The sequence below is a fragment of the Trachurus trachurus genome (assembly GCF_905171665.1).
Source record: "Trachurus trachurus genome assembly, chromosome: 11".
NCBI lineage: Eukaryota > Metazoa > Chordata > Actinopteri > Carangiformes > Carangidae > Trachurus > Trachurus trachurus.
In genome coordinates this window covers 4267645-4284376 of record NC_139904.1, presented here as the reverse complement: position 1 = coordinate 4284376, position 16732 = coordinate 4267645, and the positions used below count along the sequence as shown (strand labels likewise).

Below are 16732 nucleotides of genomic sequence, written 5' to 3'. Positions count from 1 at the left end.
GAGCCTGCGTGCATGGAGGAGAAGGCTACTGAGTGAGTTGGCTCTAGATAAACTGCTCTTTCCAACCAGTTGTTACACTGTAAAAGTTTCGTACATACGTGCACTTGAAGCGCTGTATTATTTCGGGACGGAACCTCATGTATGCGGAGAAAACAGCTGTTTAATAGCGTCAATTCAGCGCCGTTTACTGTCTGTGTCCTGCACTATGCACTAGTTGAGCTAAGTGGGGGAGAGCAGAGACCTCTTTCCTGCAGATACTATACTGAGGGGGCATCTGCACTGTCAATTCTTCCATCAACTTTATGTGAAAAGCACAGTGACATGATAAATTTTATGTTTACAGACAGGGGCGTCATTAAGTTTTAAGGACAGGGGGGCTTAGCCCCCAGGAGATGCACAAGATGTGAGCATATGTGGTGCACGAGCACAAATATTTCACAAACAAAGACTGTGAAATTGTTTCTAAAAAAATTTGGACAGATTTAACAAAGAGCATACGGTGTAAAGTTTAGGCAACCATTAGTTTTATTTCAGTCTTTTTTATTTATTGATTTAAAGAAAGCTAAGACCGGTGAGATTACTACAGACATGTCTGGAGTAGGCTACAGTAGAAAATGTAAATTTTTCATCTCTGCCTAGTAAGAATAATAACAAAAATCACATTAGAGTAAAATCTACCTTTGAATCATGGGATATCAGGCAAATGAATAAGTAATGTGTAGGCTAACTGTGTAAAAGTAGATGCTAAAAAAATGAACCTGAGCAATTTTGCAGCTGTTTTATTATCAGAGATACGTATGTCCAGGTGGAATTTGACCTTTGGAAAACTAATTAGGCTATATTTCACTAATAGCCTGTGTCATAATATTCACTCCATCCAAATACAACTGTTTTTGGCTCATTTTGATTTCACCTAGACCTCTTCATATTTTCCCATTCAAAGAAGACCATACAACCGAAATGAAGTTTGACACCAATATTTTACTAATAAAAAATATGCATAGAAATGTGAAATACTACATAGCTAAATAAAATTTGCTGCAACAAGGAGCAGTCAGATGTATGTTTGTGGTAACTATAAGGAAAAGCAAACAAACTTCCTGGGCCTGTTTCAAAGTGAGGAACACAGCTGACGCTCCAGAAGGAAGTCACCCAAAAATAGTAGGCTATAGCTATGGTAAAAAAAAGAGTGCACACTTCACCCTAGAAACCTGTTAATCTTTATGTTAACAACCAGGACCTTCACATTGCATTTCAGACTTTTTTTTTTCGAGCTGGAATTAAACTTTATAATATAATATTTTTGCTACTCTGTGGCTGCTACGAATGTGAGGAGCTAGTCTACTGTTTATAATAGGTGGTGTGTTCTCATCAGAATTCAGTAAAGTTGGGTCTTCTCTGGATGATCACTAGTGATGATAAAAAAAATTGGCATTAATCTAATATGATGTGTGTAGTTTTTATCTGTCAAAGTGCACCAGATTGAAGCCTTTTAATATAAAATTGCCCCAAATTTCTGACGCCACCCCCCCACGCACCACGACTATGACCTCGGTATTTCAAAAATCCTGGCTACGGCCCTGGATAGATAGATGATATATAGATAAAGAGATAGATAGAAAGAACGATAGATAGATGATATATAGATGGATAGATAGATAGATAGATAGATAGATGATAGATAGATAGATAGATAGATAGATAGATAGATAGATAGATAGATGGATAGATAGATAGATAGATAGATAGATAGATAGATAGATAGATAGATAGATAGATAGATAGATAGATAGATAGATAGATAGATAGATAGAACGATAGATAGATGGATAGATAGATGGATAGATAGATAGATAGATAGATAGATAGATAGATAGATAGATAGATAGATAGATAGATAGATAGATAGATAGATAGATAGATAGATAGATAGATCTTTATTCAGCTGCAGATGTTACAGATGTTTGCAGCTGTTCTGAAGCAGCTGAGTCTCAGTGTTTACTCCTGCTCCTGCTCCTGCTCCTGCTCCTGCTCCTGCTCCTGCTCCTGCTCCTGCTCCTGCTCTTGCTCCTGCTCCTGCTCCTGCTCCTGTTGCTCTGCTTCCTGCTGCAGTTCAGCCTGAACCAACACCAACACTCTGAGTCCCGCTGCGTCCTGCGACATGTGAACGCATCGTCAGCTCCAACTCTGTGGAGGAGGAAACTCTCTCCTCCTCACCAACTGTGCAGATCTGATCCCAGAACAGTGACGCTCGCTCACGCCAACACCTCGCTTCACTCACTGTAGCAGCGGCTCTGCATGAGGCTGCCAACAGGCCGTCCATCCCATAACTACTACATCCTGCCAACAGGCCGTCCATCCTGGCAACAGGTGGACGGACGGGACAATAGGGAATTACATAACTACATAACAACCACACACACACAGAGCAGAGATAGTTTTAGCTCTGATCTGTGTGTGTGTGTGTGTGTGTGTGTGTGTGTGTGTGTGTGTGTGTGTGTGTGTGTGTTTCTGTTCATGTGAGACAAAGTTAGAACAGAAGAACCAGTCTCTCTCTGTGTGATAATGAGCCGGTTTATTAGAGTTCAGTTTATTTTTTGATCTGAAAAACATTAACACATTAACGTCCTGATGAAAACATGACCAGAGCTTCTGTCTCATTTACTGAGCTGTGAATGAACAGAATGATGAAACTTCCCTTTAACCTGGTTCACACCTGAGCAACAGGATGAAGAGGAAGTGGAAGAGTTTTACTGCCACCTGCAGGATAAACTGTGTCACTGCAGCACCGACTGAGTTTATTATTATTATTGACTTAAAAACCATAAATTCACTTACAGTAATTAATTTTCTGTTGACAACACATGAGACAGATGCTGTAATGACTAATGAGAGGTGTTTTCATTTAATTTGGTATGAAGTTTATCAGATGTTGACTTTTCTCTGTGGATAAATAGAAATAATCCAGTTCAGGTTTTTAGGACTGAGCTCAGAATAAACTGATAGATTTGAATTCTTCCAGTTTTCACGAGGGAAATGTTTAAAGACACAAAAAAAGAGTTGCATTCAGGTTTTTAATGAACTGTTTTGTCAACACAGCGACTGTCTTAACTCTGTTTTTCTTTCATTTCTTATTATTTAATGAATAACTCAAACAACATTCAACACAAACTTCAAAAAAAAAGCACAAACTTAAAAAAAAAGCAAAAATAAAACGTCAAATAAGTGAATCTGATCAGTGTTTTCTATATTATTAGTAGTATATGTTCTATTTGCACCTATAAATACATGTTAATATTTTCTTTCTTGTCTCCTCCCTCCCTGTCAGCGCCTCACCTCGGCCTCCATCCACCTGCTGAGCCTCTGTGCATTGTGCCAGTCCACCTTAAATTTATTTAACATATATTTTTTATTATTTTGACAAAAAACAGCACTCATATTTTCAAATTGTTTGAAAAAAAAAGCAGAAAAAACAGACACCTATCCCTCCCCCATACCCCAACCCCCCCGATTCCCAGGCATACTATGACACCAGGAAAAAACACCTAATTACTGGGGGAAAAAAAGAAGATTAAAAAGAACTAGACTGTCTCTTTCATGCAGACGGCCGCAGCTCTGGAACGAGCTAGATGAGAGCTTGAAGGTGGAGAAGTCCATCTCCACTTTCAAGAAAAAGCTAAAAATTAAACTGCTTAATTCATATATAAGCTGCAACCATTGAGCATCTCATCCACAGTAAATTGAATGTAAATTTTATTGCTAACTGTTTTTATATGTTCTGAAAAAGCTCCTGATGGTGCGTAAGGGGTCCATGTTGTCTGTCAATTGTTAGTTTTGTATTGTTTTGTGTTGTATGTATCCAGGCTCCTCAATAAGCTTTTATACAGTAGCTTCAATGGGAGACCTGATTCACACCAAGTAGGCTATGTTGTTGTTGTTGTTGTGTGTGTGTGTGTGTGTGTGTGTGTGTGTGTGTGTGTGTGTGTGTGTGTGTGTGTGTGTGTGTGTGTGTGTGTGTGTGTGTGTGTGTGTGTGTGTGTGTGTGTGTGTGTGTGTGTGTGTGTGTGTGTGTGAATAAACATGATGATGATGATGATGATTCTGGGTAATAAACATAACCTAAAAAAAAGTTGACACTAAATAGAAAGTGAAAGAAAGAAAGAAAAATATGAAAAAAAGAATATATAAAATAAAACAATCGACTCAGCAGATAACCACGAACATTTTTATTTTTTTAATTTTATTTATTTGTTTAAGGAGGACAGTGCACATTAATGAACATACTAAATGTAAAAGTGCCAGTGTTAGTTTCAGACTGTAGTCCTCCTGGCAAGGCGTTAAAAGCCATTACAGTTTTTCTCAGTCGCTTTGGTGCTTTTCTCACATCACTCTTAACATTTGCACAACAGTTAGTGCATTTCTCAGAACAATTATTGCAAACTGCAAAACCTAGTGGATGACCTGCAAAAGCGCGTCACTTGCTCAAAATGGATTGTCCATCCCTCAAAAGCAAGTACTCATGTCAATGAAACTGTCAGTGTCGTCAAAATGAGAAGTCCTGACACCATCGTTTATGAACAAGACAGTCAAATGGCTTTGTCATGTTTTCATTAGGACACTTTATTCTCTAAGTGTTTTCCAATGCAGAAAGTGATGATACCTGAAAATGCTCAAGACAGCACTATACACTACTTGTACAGCCATGTGAAAACTACAGTAAAGTTACACATTACTGTATTTAGTGGAGATACTGAATATGTATGTTTCACATTTCTACTGCATATGCTCTTTGCAATTCTGATTTGTTCACAGCATTGTGCAAAGGAAAAATACACTACAGTCATCTACAACAAACATAAGAAACACTCTTTGGGTACAACTTTACGTAAACAATGTTGCAGTACATATAGTAACTGAACCTACAGAGTACTGTAAATCATTCCTGCATCCAGACGTTCCAGTCACATTTTCATCTACATCACTCTGTCAGTTGTAGCGATTGAAACAGATTCAATATTCCCAAAGATACAGTAATGTCATCCTTACATTGTATCTCTTTCAACCTTATGCCATTGTTTGTAATGGGCTCAGTCTCTTCCACCTCTGTGAGGTTGTCTTGTAATCCTTTGTGATGCAGAGTAAAATTACAGTAATGTATAGTACATGCCTACTGCATCAACCATTATTACTGTAGTGTACAATACTGTCAAAGTGCTTCCTACTTATAAAATGCTGTAGTGCAGTACCGTGTAAGTCTAAATGTAAATGTAAAAAAGTTCTTGTCCCACTGTATCTTACAGTAATGCCTGACACAATGACAGCAGTGCAGATTGTTTAGTGCTGAATACATACCTGTTGTTCCTTACTGTAAATGTTTGAATAATTGACTTCACAGTGCTTCTCCCAACATTTAAAATTAGTTTGACAGATTTTGAAAACTAGTTCAACAATTTTGTATGTAATGACTCAAGCAATGAAATGAGGACTATTAGTTTTATAGGGAAAGACTATTCAGCGTTCAAAAGTAGAGTTCATTTTGACTGACATACAAATGATAATGTTGTAAAACAGCAGAGAATTGTATGAGAGCAACTGATACATGTCCAAAAGCATTTGCAATTTGTTCAGAGGAAGGAGAAACTGCTACTATGATGTGGACAAATGACTACATGTTGTGGAGGTTGAACTAATAGTTATGAGAACTTTCATTCTGATCTGAGAATAGCACCAAAGCGATTGAGAAAAACTGTAAAATAAACAACAAGGACATAACAACATAATTCATAAAAGCAGGAAAAACACAAGAAACCCAAAAATCGGTACACAAATGTATCCAAACGTATCCAAACAGAAACCAACCAACAGACAATAAAACTACAAAGAGAGACAATTAACATGACACTACTAAAAAAAACAACAACAAAAAAACAGGAAGTATAGTTCAATTTAATACATTTAGGTGAGATTAACTGTTTACGATGGATAAAATGGATGGAGATGCAGCAATGCAAAGACCAGAACAGGGTTTCTTGATGGAGTTGTGCTAGGATGGGTTGAGGACACAATGAAACCAAAATATAATACAGTGTAATAAAGTGCTACAGTGCTCAAAAAAAATGTAATTTCTTTAAAGGGGAAATTGTTACAGGATCAAAGTGTAAAGTGACTTTCAACAGAGAAATGAAGAATAACGGTGTCGCAGGTAGAAACAGTGGGATCAAATCTCTGCAGGTTCTTCATGAATATTTACACGCTGAGCCTGATGACGGCGTCTCTGCAGCATGTGACACGTATGACACATAGATCATATATAAAACATATGACACATACTGTAGAACATATAAAACATATGACACATAGAACACGTGTGACGTATAGAACATATATAATTTATATGACACACACATCACAGGCTCAGTTTCAGTCTCCACAGAGACATTAACCATAAAATGTGGCTGTTGCTCTGAGTTATACTGCTGTTACACAACCAGCAGCTACACACACACAGAGACACACACACACACACACACACACACACACACACACACACACACACACACACACACACACAGAGCTCAGTAAATCAGAGGTAATGTGTGTGTGTGTGTGTGTGTTGGCAGCAGCGTTTCCTTCTCTCTGCATAATAAAACACTGCTGTAAAGAGATGAAACCACCTTTAACCTTCTGATTTACTGAGACTGAGACACACACACACACACACGCACGCGCACACACACACACACACACACACACTCTCACAGTAACTCAAGGTCGGTCATAACAGTGAGTGCAGCACTGGGTCCAGTCTATAACCTGGACTGACTGACAGCAGCAGGACACACACAGACACACAAACACGTAGCTACATGTATTGATTCATATATTATTTTTTATATATTAAAGGGATAGTTCAACATTTTGGCAAATTGGCCCATTACCATAATCCCTATAGTCATAGCAGTAGGTTCGTTACCTTTAATTGTCGGTGCAAGCTATTTTTAGAACGGCGGAGCAGAGCCGTGAGCTGCTCAGAGCTACGCTACGGAGGCTCATTATGGGATTTCTTGGTTTCCCTCATCATCAAACTCATCAAATACACAATCCAACAACTCCACAACGCTCTGGTGGACAAGTTGTGACCTGCACATTCACCACGCTATGAGATAATAACACAACGTTACCAGACAGAGTTGTTTTAGAGGGAAATGCAGAGACTGTTGATGAAAAACTGTCCCTGAAGGCAACGCGCATCAGCGGTTTTGCATGAATCGTCACATGTCTGTTTTCATTAGTGATGCTTTAGTAGCATGCTAACCTTAGCTCATTCACTGTTAATCATGTGGCTAACGCTAGCTGGCTAACTGCTAGCTTTGCTGTGGAGTGTGTCACTGTGATGCTAACAGCTAGCACAGGCTAACAGGTGTTTTCTGACATCCCACCAGTCCGACATAGGCCTCTAATTGTCTAAATGGCAACACTTATCTATCAAACGTCCCATCATTTCAACATTTTTTGCCTCCTATGGTCGGAATGACGGTATTTCTTTCTTTTTTTTTAAACATCCTGCCTTTCTGACAATTCCTTTAATAGCGTATTTCTTTCCCCAAAAGATTTTGCACTGGTTGGGTTTAGGCAATGAAGAAAGGAGTTGGTTAAGTTTAGTAAAAAGAGCAGCTAGTCCCTGTCTGCACTCTGCTGCGTAATTATTACACACAACCATGTGGGTATTCCTCTATCAGCATGTCTTACAGAAGGGAGTGGTGGTATGTCTAAATGGTGGGATGCCGGAATGACAGCATGTAACCTAGTGTTCAGTGTGTAGTGTGTAGTAGCCTATAGTGTAGATATTGTGTGTCCTTGCCTGCTTTTCGCAAAACGTCTGAATTCTACAAATAAGAGTTCAGAAATCAGAAATATGACATAACAACTGTTCACACAATCTGGCGTCTCACACACACACACGCACGCATGCACACACACACACGCACGCATGCACACACACACACACACACACACACTGAACTGAACTGTGTCTCCAGACAGATTGTAACGAGCCTCAGACGACGCTTAGTTCAGTCTGAATCTGAGTCGAGCAGCTTCAGGTAAAGGATGTGTAAACTCTGTGTGCTTATTATGGGATGTTTAGGACGGACGGGGATAATCAGTGCACGTGTGTTTGTGTGTGTGTGTCTGTGTGTGTGTGTGTGTGTGTGATGGGTCACCTGGTTGACCTTCGTCCTTCACTTCCTGTCTGTATGAGACTCAGCTCAGGTTGAAGTGGCAGCTTGACTCGGCCATAGGAGCCGACATATGTGGTTGTGTGTATGTATGTGTGTGTGTGTGTGTCTCTGTGTGTATGTGTGTGTGTGTGTGTGTGTGTGTGTGTGTGTGTGTGTGTGTGTGTGTGTGTGTGTGTGTGTGTGTGTCCACTCGCCCTCTGGCAGCAGAGTGTCTGTCTGAGTCACTCGTGTCCTGGGCCGACCTTGGGGCCGACGTCTCTCTGCGGCAGCTCCTGGCTCCACATCGTCTATTCATAGCAGCTTCCACTCGTGTTCTTTCTGGCGTCGCCGCGGATACGTCAGTTGTAGAGTAAAATGCCACACTGGGCCCGGCCGGCCGGCGCGAATAAATAAATAAATAAACCGGGTTCTGGAGCGACTCTGGAGGAAACGACACATCACTTCACATCATCAACAACAGAGTCACACGACACGAACAAACGCCTCATGGGGAACGGAACCACACACACACACACACACATACTGTACACACACACACACACACACACACACACACACACACACACACACACACACACACACACACACACACACGCACCTAAACATACATCTGGAGCTGATCAACACCTGGATGATCAATACGTTTATCAATTAGAATCATTTAAATGATCGTGACTTGATTTATAAGCTCTAATAATCAAATCATCTGCTCTGAGTCACATTGAACATGAAGCCAGCAGCCGCCTCCAGGTCTGTGTGTGTGTGTGTGTGTGTTGTTAATGATGCAGCATCATGTTCATTTTCAGCCACTTCATTAAAGTGATACGCCAACATTTTTTTTTTTGGTGTCTTGCCTCACTCCCGAGTCCATGACCAGCAGATAGACTCCATCCTTTCGACTGTGCGTGCAGTAACAAGGGAGATAGAGCCGTATCGCCCGTAATTAGCTTAGCTCAAACGCTGGAAGTGTATGGGTAGTGTTAGCCTGCCTCCTACCCGAGCCGAAACCAGCAGTCAGAAGCTGATTTCATTTTAGCTCTAAACTCTGTAAATATATCACTTTATCCACATTTCAAACATGTTTAGGTGAGAAAGTAGCCGTTTAGATCAGCAGTGTGTCGTTAATTTGTCTAAATACCAGCTGTTTACAATTTTGTCCGGACGAATTCGGCGCTACTCAAGCTAGCCGTTGTGACCAACGCACTTCCGGTTACTTTCACAAAATAAAACACCCGTTGCCCTTTACATACAGAAAAACAAGACGATAGAATTTGTGCTTTTACTTTGAAACAGGAAACTAACCTACCCTCGATGTAGCTAGCTTCAACGAAAATAAACCGTCTATGCTTGAACCCTCCGTTTTGACCGATCTCGTCCCGTTAGCGGCATTTGACCGCTCAAGATGCCTTACCGGAGAGTTTTGTCAGCTCTGAGACGAAGATCGGCCCGCCGGTTTCCGTTTAGAGTTGCTGAAGAGTTTCTCTGATGACTTTAGGTGGAGGCAGGCTAACACTACCTATACACTTCCAGCGTTTGAGCTAAGCTAATTACGGGCGATACGTTACTGCACGCACAGTCGAAAGGATGGTGTCTATCTGCTGGTCATGGACTCAGGAGTGAGGCAAGACACGGAAAAAAAAATGTTGCCGTATCCCTTTAAAACTCACTGATACTTAAGAGAGGGTAACAGTGAAGTGATGCTGGATATGAAAACACATGATAATCATATTGATCAGGTTTTAATGATCACTGATCGTCTGACATCATCGTCTTTTCTGCTGCAGTTTTTTGAATTAATCACTTTATCAATAAATGTATTGATTACATTTGAGCCTGTGAATCTTCTCAAAATGAAAAAATAAACTGTTTTTGTGATTTTTTTTTAGTCATTAAAGACACAAACATCAACAACATGAAGCTCTGACTGGATCAGTCCGTTATCGCCTGCAGACCTGGGAACAGCCTTGGATCACGCCCACATCAGTTACACACACACACACACACACACACACACACACACACACACACACACACACACACACACACACACACACACACACACACACACACACACACACACTTACTTGTGCTGTAAAGACGTTTACATGCTGGAATATCAGCAATAACCCGGTTGTGCACGGCCATGTAAACACCAAAAACCTGCCTGTGTTGCTCCTTTTCTAACCTGAATATCTGGTCACGAACATTCATTTGTGTTCTGTCATGTTCTATCCACAAGGAATCTTGATCTTTTGAGTTCAGGAATTACTTGTATGTTCTCATTGTTCGTTAAAGGTACATTGTGTAGGAATTCCTCCCATCCAGCGTTGCGGTTGTATATCTCAAGCAACTCAGTCGTATTTTTCATGCTGCATTCACGTGAAATTGGGCAGACGGCAGACGGACGACAGCCGCTGCAGGTAACGGCATAAACAAGCCTCTATGTAAACAAGTGGTCCGTCAGCACGAGGCAAAACAATACACGTGATAATATGTTGTCATGGCGATGTGGTATTGTTTTACCGTCTTTCTCTGGACTTCTGTGACTAAAATGACATCTGGTTTGTTACCGACCGACGGCCGTCTGCCCGACTGCAGGTGAATGCAGCATCAGTGTAACGCTCCATTCCTCCTCACTGCGTTACCGCGGTGACTTTTCACAGACGCCACCTCGACCTGAGCCGACAGCTCCGGTGTCTCCGCTGAGTTTCCGTGGTTTCCTACCGTCACGCTGCCACTGAACGTAAAAACATGGCGACACCACATGGCAGCCAGCACCGAGCTTACCCGCTCCATGGAGATATGAATGATATGAACGGCTCATTCAGAGCTGAAAGGAACACTTCACTTTGTTGATGGGGGGATTACTGGTTAATGAAAAACAGACTGAAGAACCAAATAATCGAAGGCGACTGCTACCGCTGTTCACTATCCGCCATGCAGGATACACAGGAAGTAAGATAACCTAGTAGGCCTACTAAGGTACTGAGGCATTTAGTGACCAGGACCTGCAACTGCTGCAGAGGTTCAGGACCAGGACCAGGTCTCCTCTGGTCGTCCTCTGTTCCTGCTGAGCTGCGGTTTGGAGCCAGGAGCTGCAGCAGCTCGATGGGATTGGACACGGTTCTGATTGAACAGCAGAGACTTTTCTCCAGCTGCACCGAGCTGCTCTGAAAATGGGCCAACACCCCCTCCCCCTCCTCCCCTCCCCCCATCCTGCTCCTCACTCTTCCTCTTCCTCCTCCTCTTCCTCCTCCTCCTCCTCCTCCTCCTCATTGTGCTCGTCTCTTTGTCACAGTGCTGTTGTTGTTTGAGTGCAGATTACAGAGATAACCACGTTAACGACGGAGCGAAGCTGCAGTGATTAATGAGGCTGCAGAGGAGGACGATGACATCACGCCGTCCGTCCATCTGACTGTCATCTGGTTCGGACGTTTGAGTTTCCTTACATACAGTAGAATCAGAATCAACCCTCGTAACAAGTCAATTTCTAGATTTGCTGAAGTGGAATTAAAAGTGCACATCTTGTGAGCCAGATGAGCCAGAGACAATTTTGCATTTGTTTTGTGTTTTGTGTTGGGACATGGAAAAGTTCATCTACAATAAATCTAAACTGAAACTGAAACCAAAATGTAATGATAAATAAATCAATATGCTTTATAATAAACCTTTTGATAGGTAAATTCCACATCCACAAGATGAAGATTTCCAACCTAACTTTAATATCTTCACAGAAGAACTGAATTTTTATATGGCCACTTTGGAGTTAATGTCAAACAAGAAAAGTGAGCGCACACTGCGACACTTTAAAGAGTCATTTTCAGTAAACCCCAAAATAAGATGAAGATAAAAAGCTTTATTTTTTTTATTTTATTTTTTTTATATTTCAAATTGCATATATAATTATTTATTTATTTATTATCATCTCATTATTACTCAGTGTCTATTTCTATGTAGGCTACATGCTGTCTGTATTTTTCTAAATGCTGAATAAAGGTTTTCATTGGAGAAAAAAAACACTTCCTCACCACGATGCTTTAATGGGAGGACTTGTTGCCCCGGCGACAGGACTCCTGCTCTGACCTCTGACCTCAGCGATCAATAAGAACATAAATCACGGCACCGTTGCTGTTCCCGCTACAGGCTAATTCACGCTGTAATGAGCTCATTTCCTGTTTCTTCAGGAGGGACGAGCACCAGTCAAAGTCATTAAAGCATCTCTTATCAATCATGTTTATAGGTTTCGATCGATCAATGACTCTATCAATAGTTTAAAAACCACTTCCAGTTGTTGCTCTGAGCAGCCTGTGGTTGCCAGGTTGCATCAAAATCAAATCGCTCGTATGAAAACACTCAATTTGTCCTTTTAAAACCTCAGTTTACGGTCCTGCGGATGAACCTTGACCTTTGACCTTCTGGAGAACTGATGCAGCAAAGACGGTTCAGAAACCAACGACATCACTCACTCATTCCCTCCTCCCTACTCACTATATATTGAATTCAATACAGTTAATTACGTATTATGTTGCGTAATTAAAACGGGGATCCGTGACCGCAGTGCATGATGGAATATGTTGCTTCGGGTTAGAGTTAGCCTTTTGTTTTTCCGGTGGAATTGTATGTTTATCTTTGGCTGCAGGGTCTCAACCAAAATCAATTCACTGACTATTTTTTTGCATTTAAAGCTGCAAATTTGTTTATTCTCTAAAACGGTGGTTCTCAAAGTTTTTTATATCAAGGACTCTAAATTGACACAAATTAGACCACGGACCCCCCAGCAAACACCAGAAATACACAAATATTTGTTCTGAGATTGAAGAACGGTACTTTTTTAGTCAATGTACATTCGAATTAGAGCCAATGGGGGTGAATTTTTGGAAATATTGTAGAGAAATTTAGAATTTTAGAAAAAAGTGGTCAAAAAAAAATATCTAGAAATTTTTTCAAAATTTTCTAAAAAAAAAAAGGTAAAAGTTTTCACGAAAAAATTTATCAAAAAAAGTTTTTAAAAAATCTAGAAAAAGTGGTAAAAATTTCTCAAAAAAAAAAAAAAGGTAAAGAATTCTAGAAAAAAGTCCTAAAATTTCAAGAAAGTGTTGGGGACCCCCTTGAACCATCTGAAGGACCCCTGGGGGTCCCACTTTGAGTAACCCTGTTAGCTGCGCGGCTACGTAACAACATCTATTGCACGTCTGTCCGTCCTGGGTGAGGGATCTCTCCTCTGTTGCTCACCCTGAGGTTTCTCCGATTTTTCCCTGTTAAAAGGGTTTCCATTGAGTTTTTCCACAGTGGATGTGAGGGTCTAAGGACAGAGGATGTTGTTGTGATGCCATGTAAAGCCCTTTGAGATGAACTGTTTAAAAACGAGCTATACAAATAAAATTGCCTTGCCTCTGATTTTACTCCCTCCAATGTTGCTCCAGTTATGATCAACATTTGGTTCAGATACTAATGTTCCTCTCAGGATGAATATGCATCACTGTGACTTTATGGAACAACCAGCAGGTCAAAGCTTTTCTTCATCCGTGTTTTTCCTCAGTCGATGTGAGGGTCTAAGGACAGAGGATGTTGTTACGATGCCATGTGAAGCCCTTTGAGACAAACTGTTTGTAAAAACGGGCTATACAAATAAAATTGCCTTGCCTTGCCTTGCCTTGCCTCCTCAGAGGATGAACCATGAGGATTTTATGATTTCCTGACTTTTCTAACAGTCCAGTGAAGGCAGCATCAGTGGTTCTGGGTGATTTGTCTCAACAACTATCGGATTAATCACCATCCATCATCTCTGGTTCAGATATGCACATTCCCTCAGGATGAATTTTAATCACTGAGTGCTGACTGAGCTTTAATAAATGGATTTTTCTCTCCAACCTGGCAACCCAGACCAGTTCTTTTCTTATTATTACTGAGTGAGTCCTTCCTCCTTCCTCCGCTGTTGATGCTGTTGATCAGACACAGAGACACAGAGCAGCAGCTCACAGTGAAACATCTCCGCTGCCTCTCATCTGATTAGTGCAGCGCAGCCGGGGAAACACGGAGGCTGCTGCCGGGTAACGAGCTGCAGGAGGAGCTCGGTCCGTGGGAGGGAGGGGTCTGACAGCCGAGCTCCCTCTCTCTCTCTCTCTCTCTCTCTCTCTCTCTGTGTGTGTGTGTCTGTCTCTCTAATTGACCGGGGAGCAGCAGCAGCCGCAGACCGGAGAGAGCAGCTCAGTGAGCCGGGGGATGGAGCACAGAGAGAGCCGAGGAGAAGAGTTTAAAGAGCCAGGAAGACAGAAGCTCTGAGAGCCGGGGAGAAGAGCATAAAGAGCCGGGGAGAAGAGCATAAAGAGCCGGGAAGTGGAGCATAAAGAGCCGGGGAGAGGCAAGGCAAGGCAATTTTATTTGTATAGCCCGTTTTTACAAACAGTTTGTCTCAAAGGGCTTTACATGGCATCGTAACAACATCCTCTGTCCTTAGACCCTCACATCGACTGAGGAAAAACTCCATGGAAAACCCTTTTAACAGGGAAAAATCAGAGAAACCTCAGGGTGAGCAACAGAGGAGGGATCCCTCACCCAGGACGGACAGACATGCAATAGATGTTGTGACAGACAAGACAGGAGAGGAGCTGTGAGAGCCGGAGAGAAGAGCATAAAGAGCCGGGAAGAGGAGCATAAAGAGCCGGGGAGAGGAGCTTATAGAGCCGGAGAGAGGAGCATAAAGAGCCGGGGAGTGGAGCTTATAGAGCCGGAGAGAGGAGCATAAAGAGCCGGGGAGAGGAGCATAAAGAGCTGGGGTGTGGAACTCATAGAGCCGGGGAGAAGAGCATAAGGAGCCAGGGAGTGCAACATAAAGAGCCAGGAAGAAGAGCATAAAGAGCCGGGGAGAAAGAGCCGAGGAGAGGAGCATAAAGAGCCGGGGAGAGGAGCATAAAGAGCCGGAGAGAGGAGCGTAAAGAGCCGGGGAGAGGAGCATAAAGAGCCGGAGAGAGGAGCATAAAGAGCCGGAGAGAAGAGCATAAAGAGCCGGGGTGTGGAACTCATAGAGCCGGGGAGAAGAGCATAAAGAGCCGGGGAGAAGAGCTGTTGGAGTACAGGTGCTGTCGCTTCACAGCCGGAGACCGCAGCGCGCGAGGAACCCCAACGACCCAGCAGCGCGTGTTTCCGGAGGAGAGACAGAGACAGAGAGAGAGACAAAGTGCTGCTGGGGAGTGGGACCAACCCTCCTCCGTGTTCACCCAGCTCGGGCATCATGGGAGTTGTTGTTTCCAGACTTGTCCACTTTCAGACCCGGGGTGTCCACTTTCTGCACGTGCGCACCGGAGCGCATGAAGCATCACTGAGCTGAAGTGATGTGTGTCAGTCTTGTATGTTTATTTTTTGCACGGATGCTGACTGTTAACATTTCACTGCATTACATTTATGTGAGAAATAAACTCTGAACTGAACTGAACTGAACTGAACTGAACTGAGCTGAAGTTGGAGCTTTTAGTCGATCGATCCGCACGTGCGCATGGGCTGGACCCCCCGGACCCCCCCGGCTCGGGTCCACATGGCGGATCTAGAGCTGCTGCACTTTGATCATCACCATCAGCCTGATCACAGAGAGTCCTCCTGCTCCTCCTCCTCCCCGGGGAGAGAGAAACAGAGAGGAGGAGGAGGAGGAGCGGGTTCAGCACCATGGACAGAGACCTCCTTCTCCTGCAGGCTCCAGGATGATGATGAGGAGGAGGAGGATGATGTGCAGCTGATAGAGACCAGTCCGCAGACCTGCAGACCGATCCGGACCTCCTCCACTGGACTGCACGAGGAGGAGGAGGAGGAGCAGGAGGAGGAGGAGGAGGAGGAGGAGGAGGACATCCCAGAACTTTACCTCCTCTCCGATGAAGACCTCTCCTCTGAAGCGTCCGGTAAGTCGGTGGACTACGGCTTCATCATCGCGGTCTCGTGCCTGGTGACGGGCATCTCCCTGGTGACCGTGTCCTACGCGGTGCCGCGGGACGTGCGCGTGCCGGACCGGGACAGCGTGTCGGCGCGGGAGATGGAGCGGCTGGAGCGGGACAAGGCGCGCGTGGGGGCCCACCTGGACCGCTGCGTGATCGCCGGGCTGTGCCTGCTGACGCTGGGCGGCGTGCTGCTCTCCACGCTGCTCATGGTCTCCATGTGGAAGGGCGAGATGATGAGGAGGAAGGCGCTGGCCTTCTCCAAGCACGCGGCCAACCTCTATGGGTCCATGAGCCTGAGGACCGGGTCCAGCTCCCACCTGGAGGAGGAGGTGGAGGCACTGAGCTGAGTCCCAGGAGGAGGAGGAGCGAGGAGATCCAGACTCTGATGCTGTGATGCAGGGCCGGACCGAACCTCCACGGGGCCCTAAGCAAAGTTTTATATTGGGGCCCTCTATTACTAAAAAGAACAATCATTGGAGTTTTACAAATGTCTACTGCTCAGGCATACTTTCACCTAGAGACTTCATTTGAACTTTAAACAGTAGACACAAGTCTTGTGTATTGGTG

The 16732-nt window shown here is 43.2% G+C and overlaps 1 protein-coding gene across 1 annotated transcript in view; it reads left to right on the top strand.

The window, feature by feature from the left end:
• The window catches only part of LOC310993850 (transmembrane protein 74), a gene marked incomplete at both ends in the record, with an annotated part of 35795 nt that extends 19283 nt beyond the window's left edge, over nt 1–16512 (top strand). The window contains one exon of the mRNA XM_083982333.1: nt 15875–16512. Coding sequence (XP_083838459.1) covers nt 15875–16512 — 638 coding nt within the window. The remainder of the gene's footprint in view (nt 1–15874) is intronic.
• Nucleotides 16513–16732: the final 220 nt, after the last annotated feature.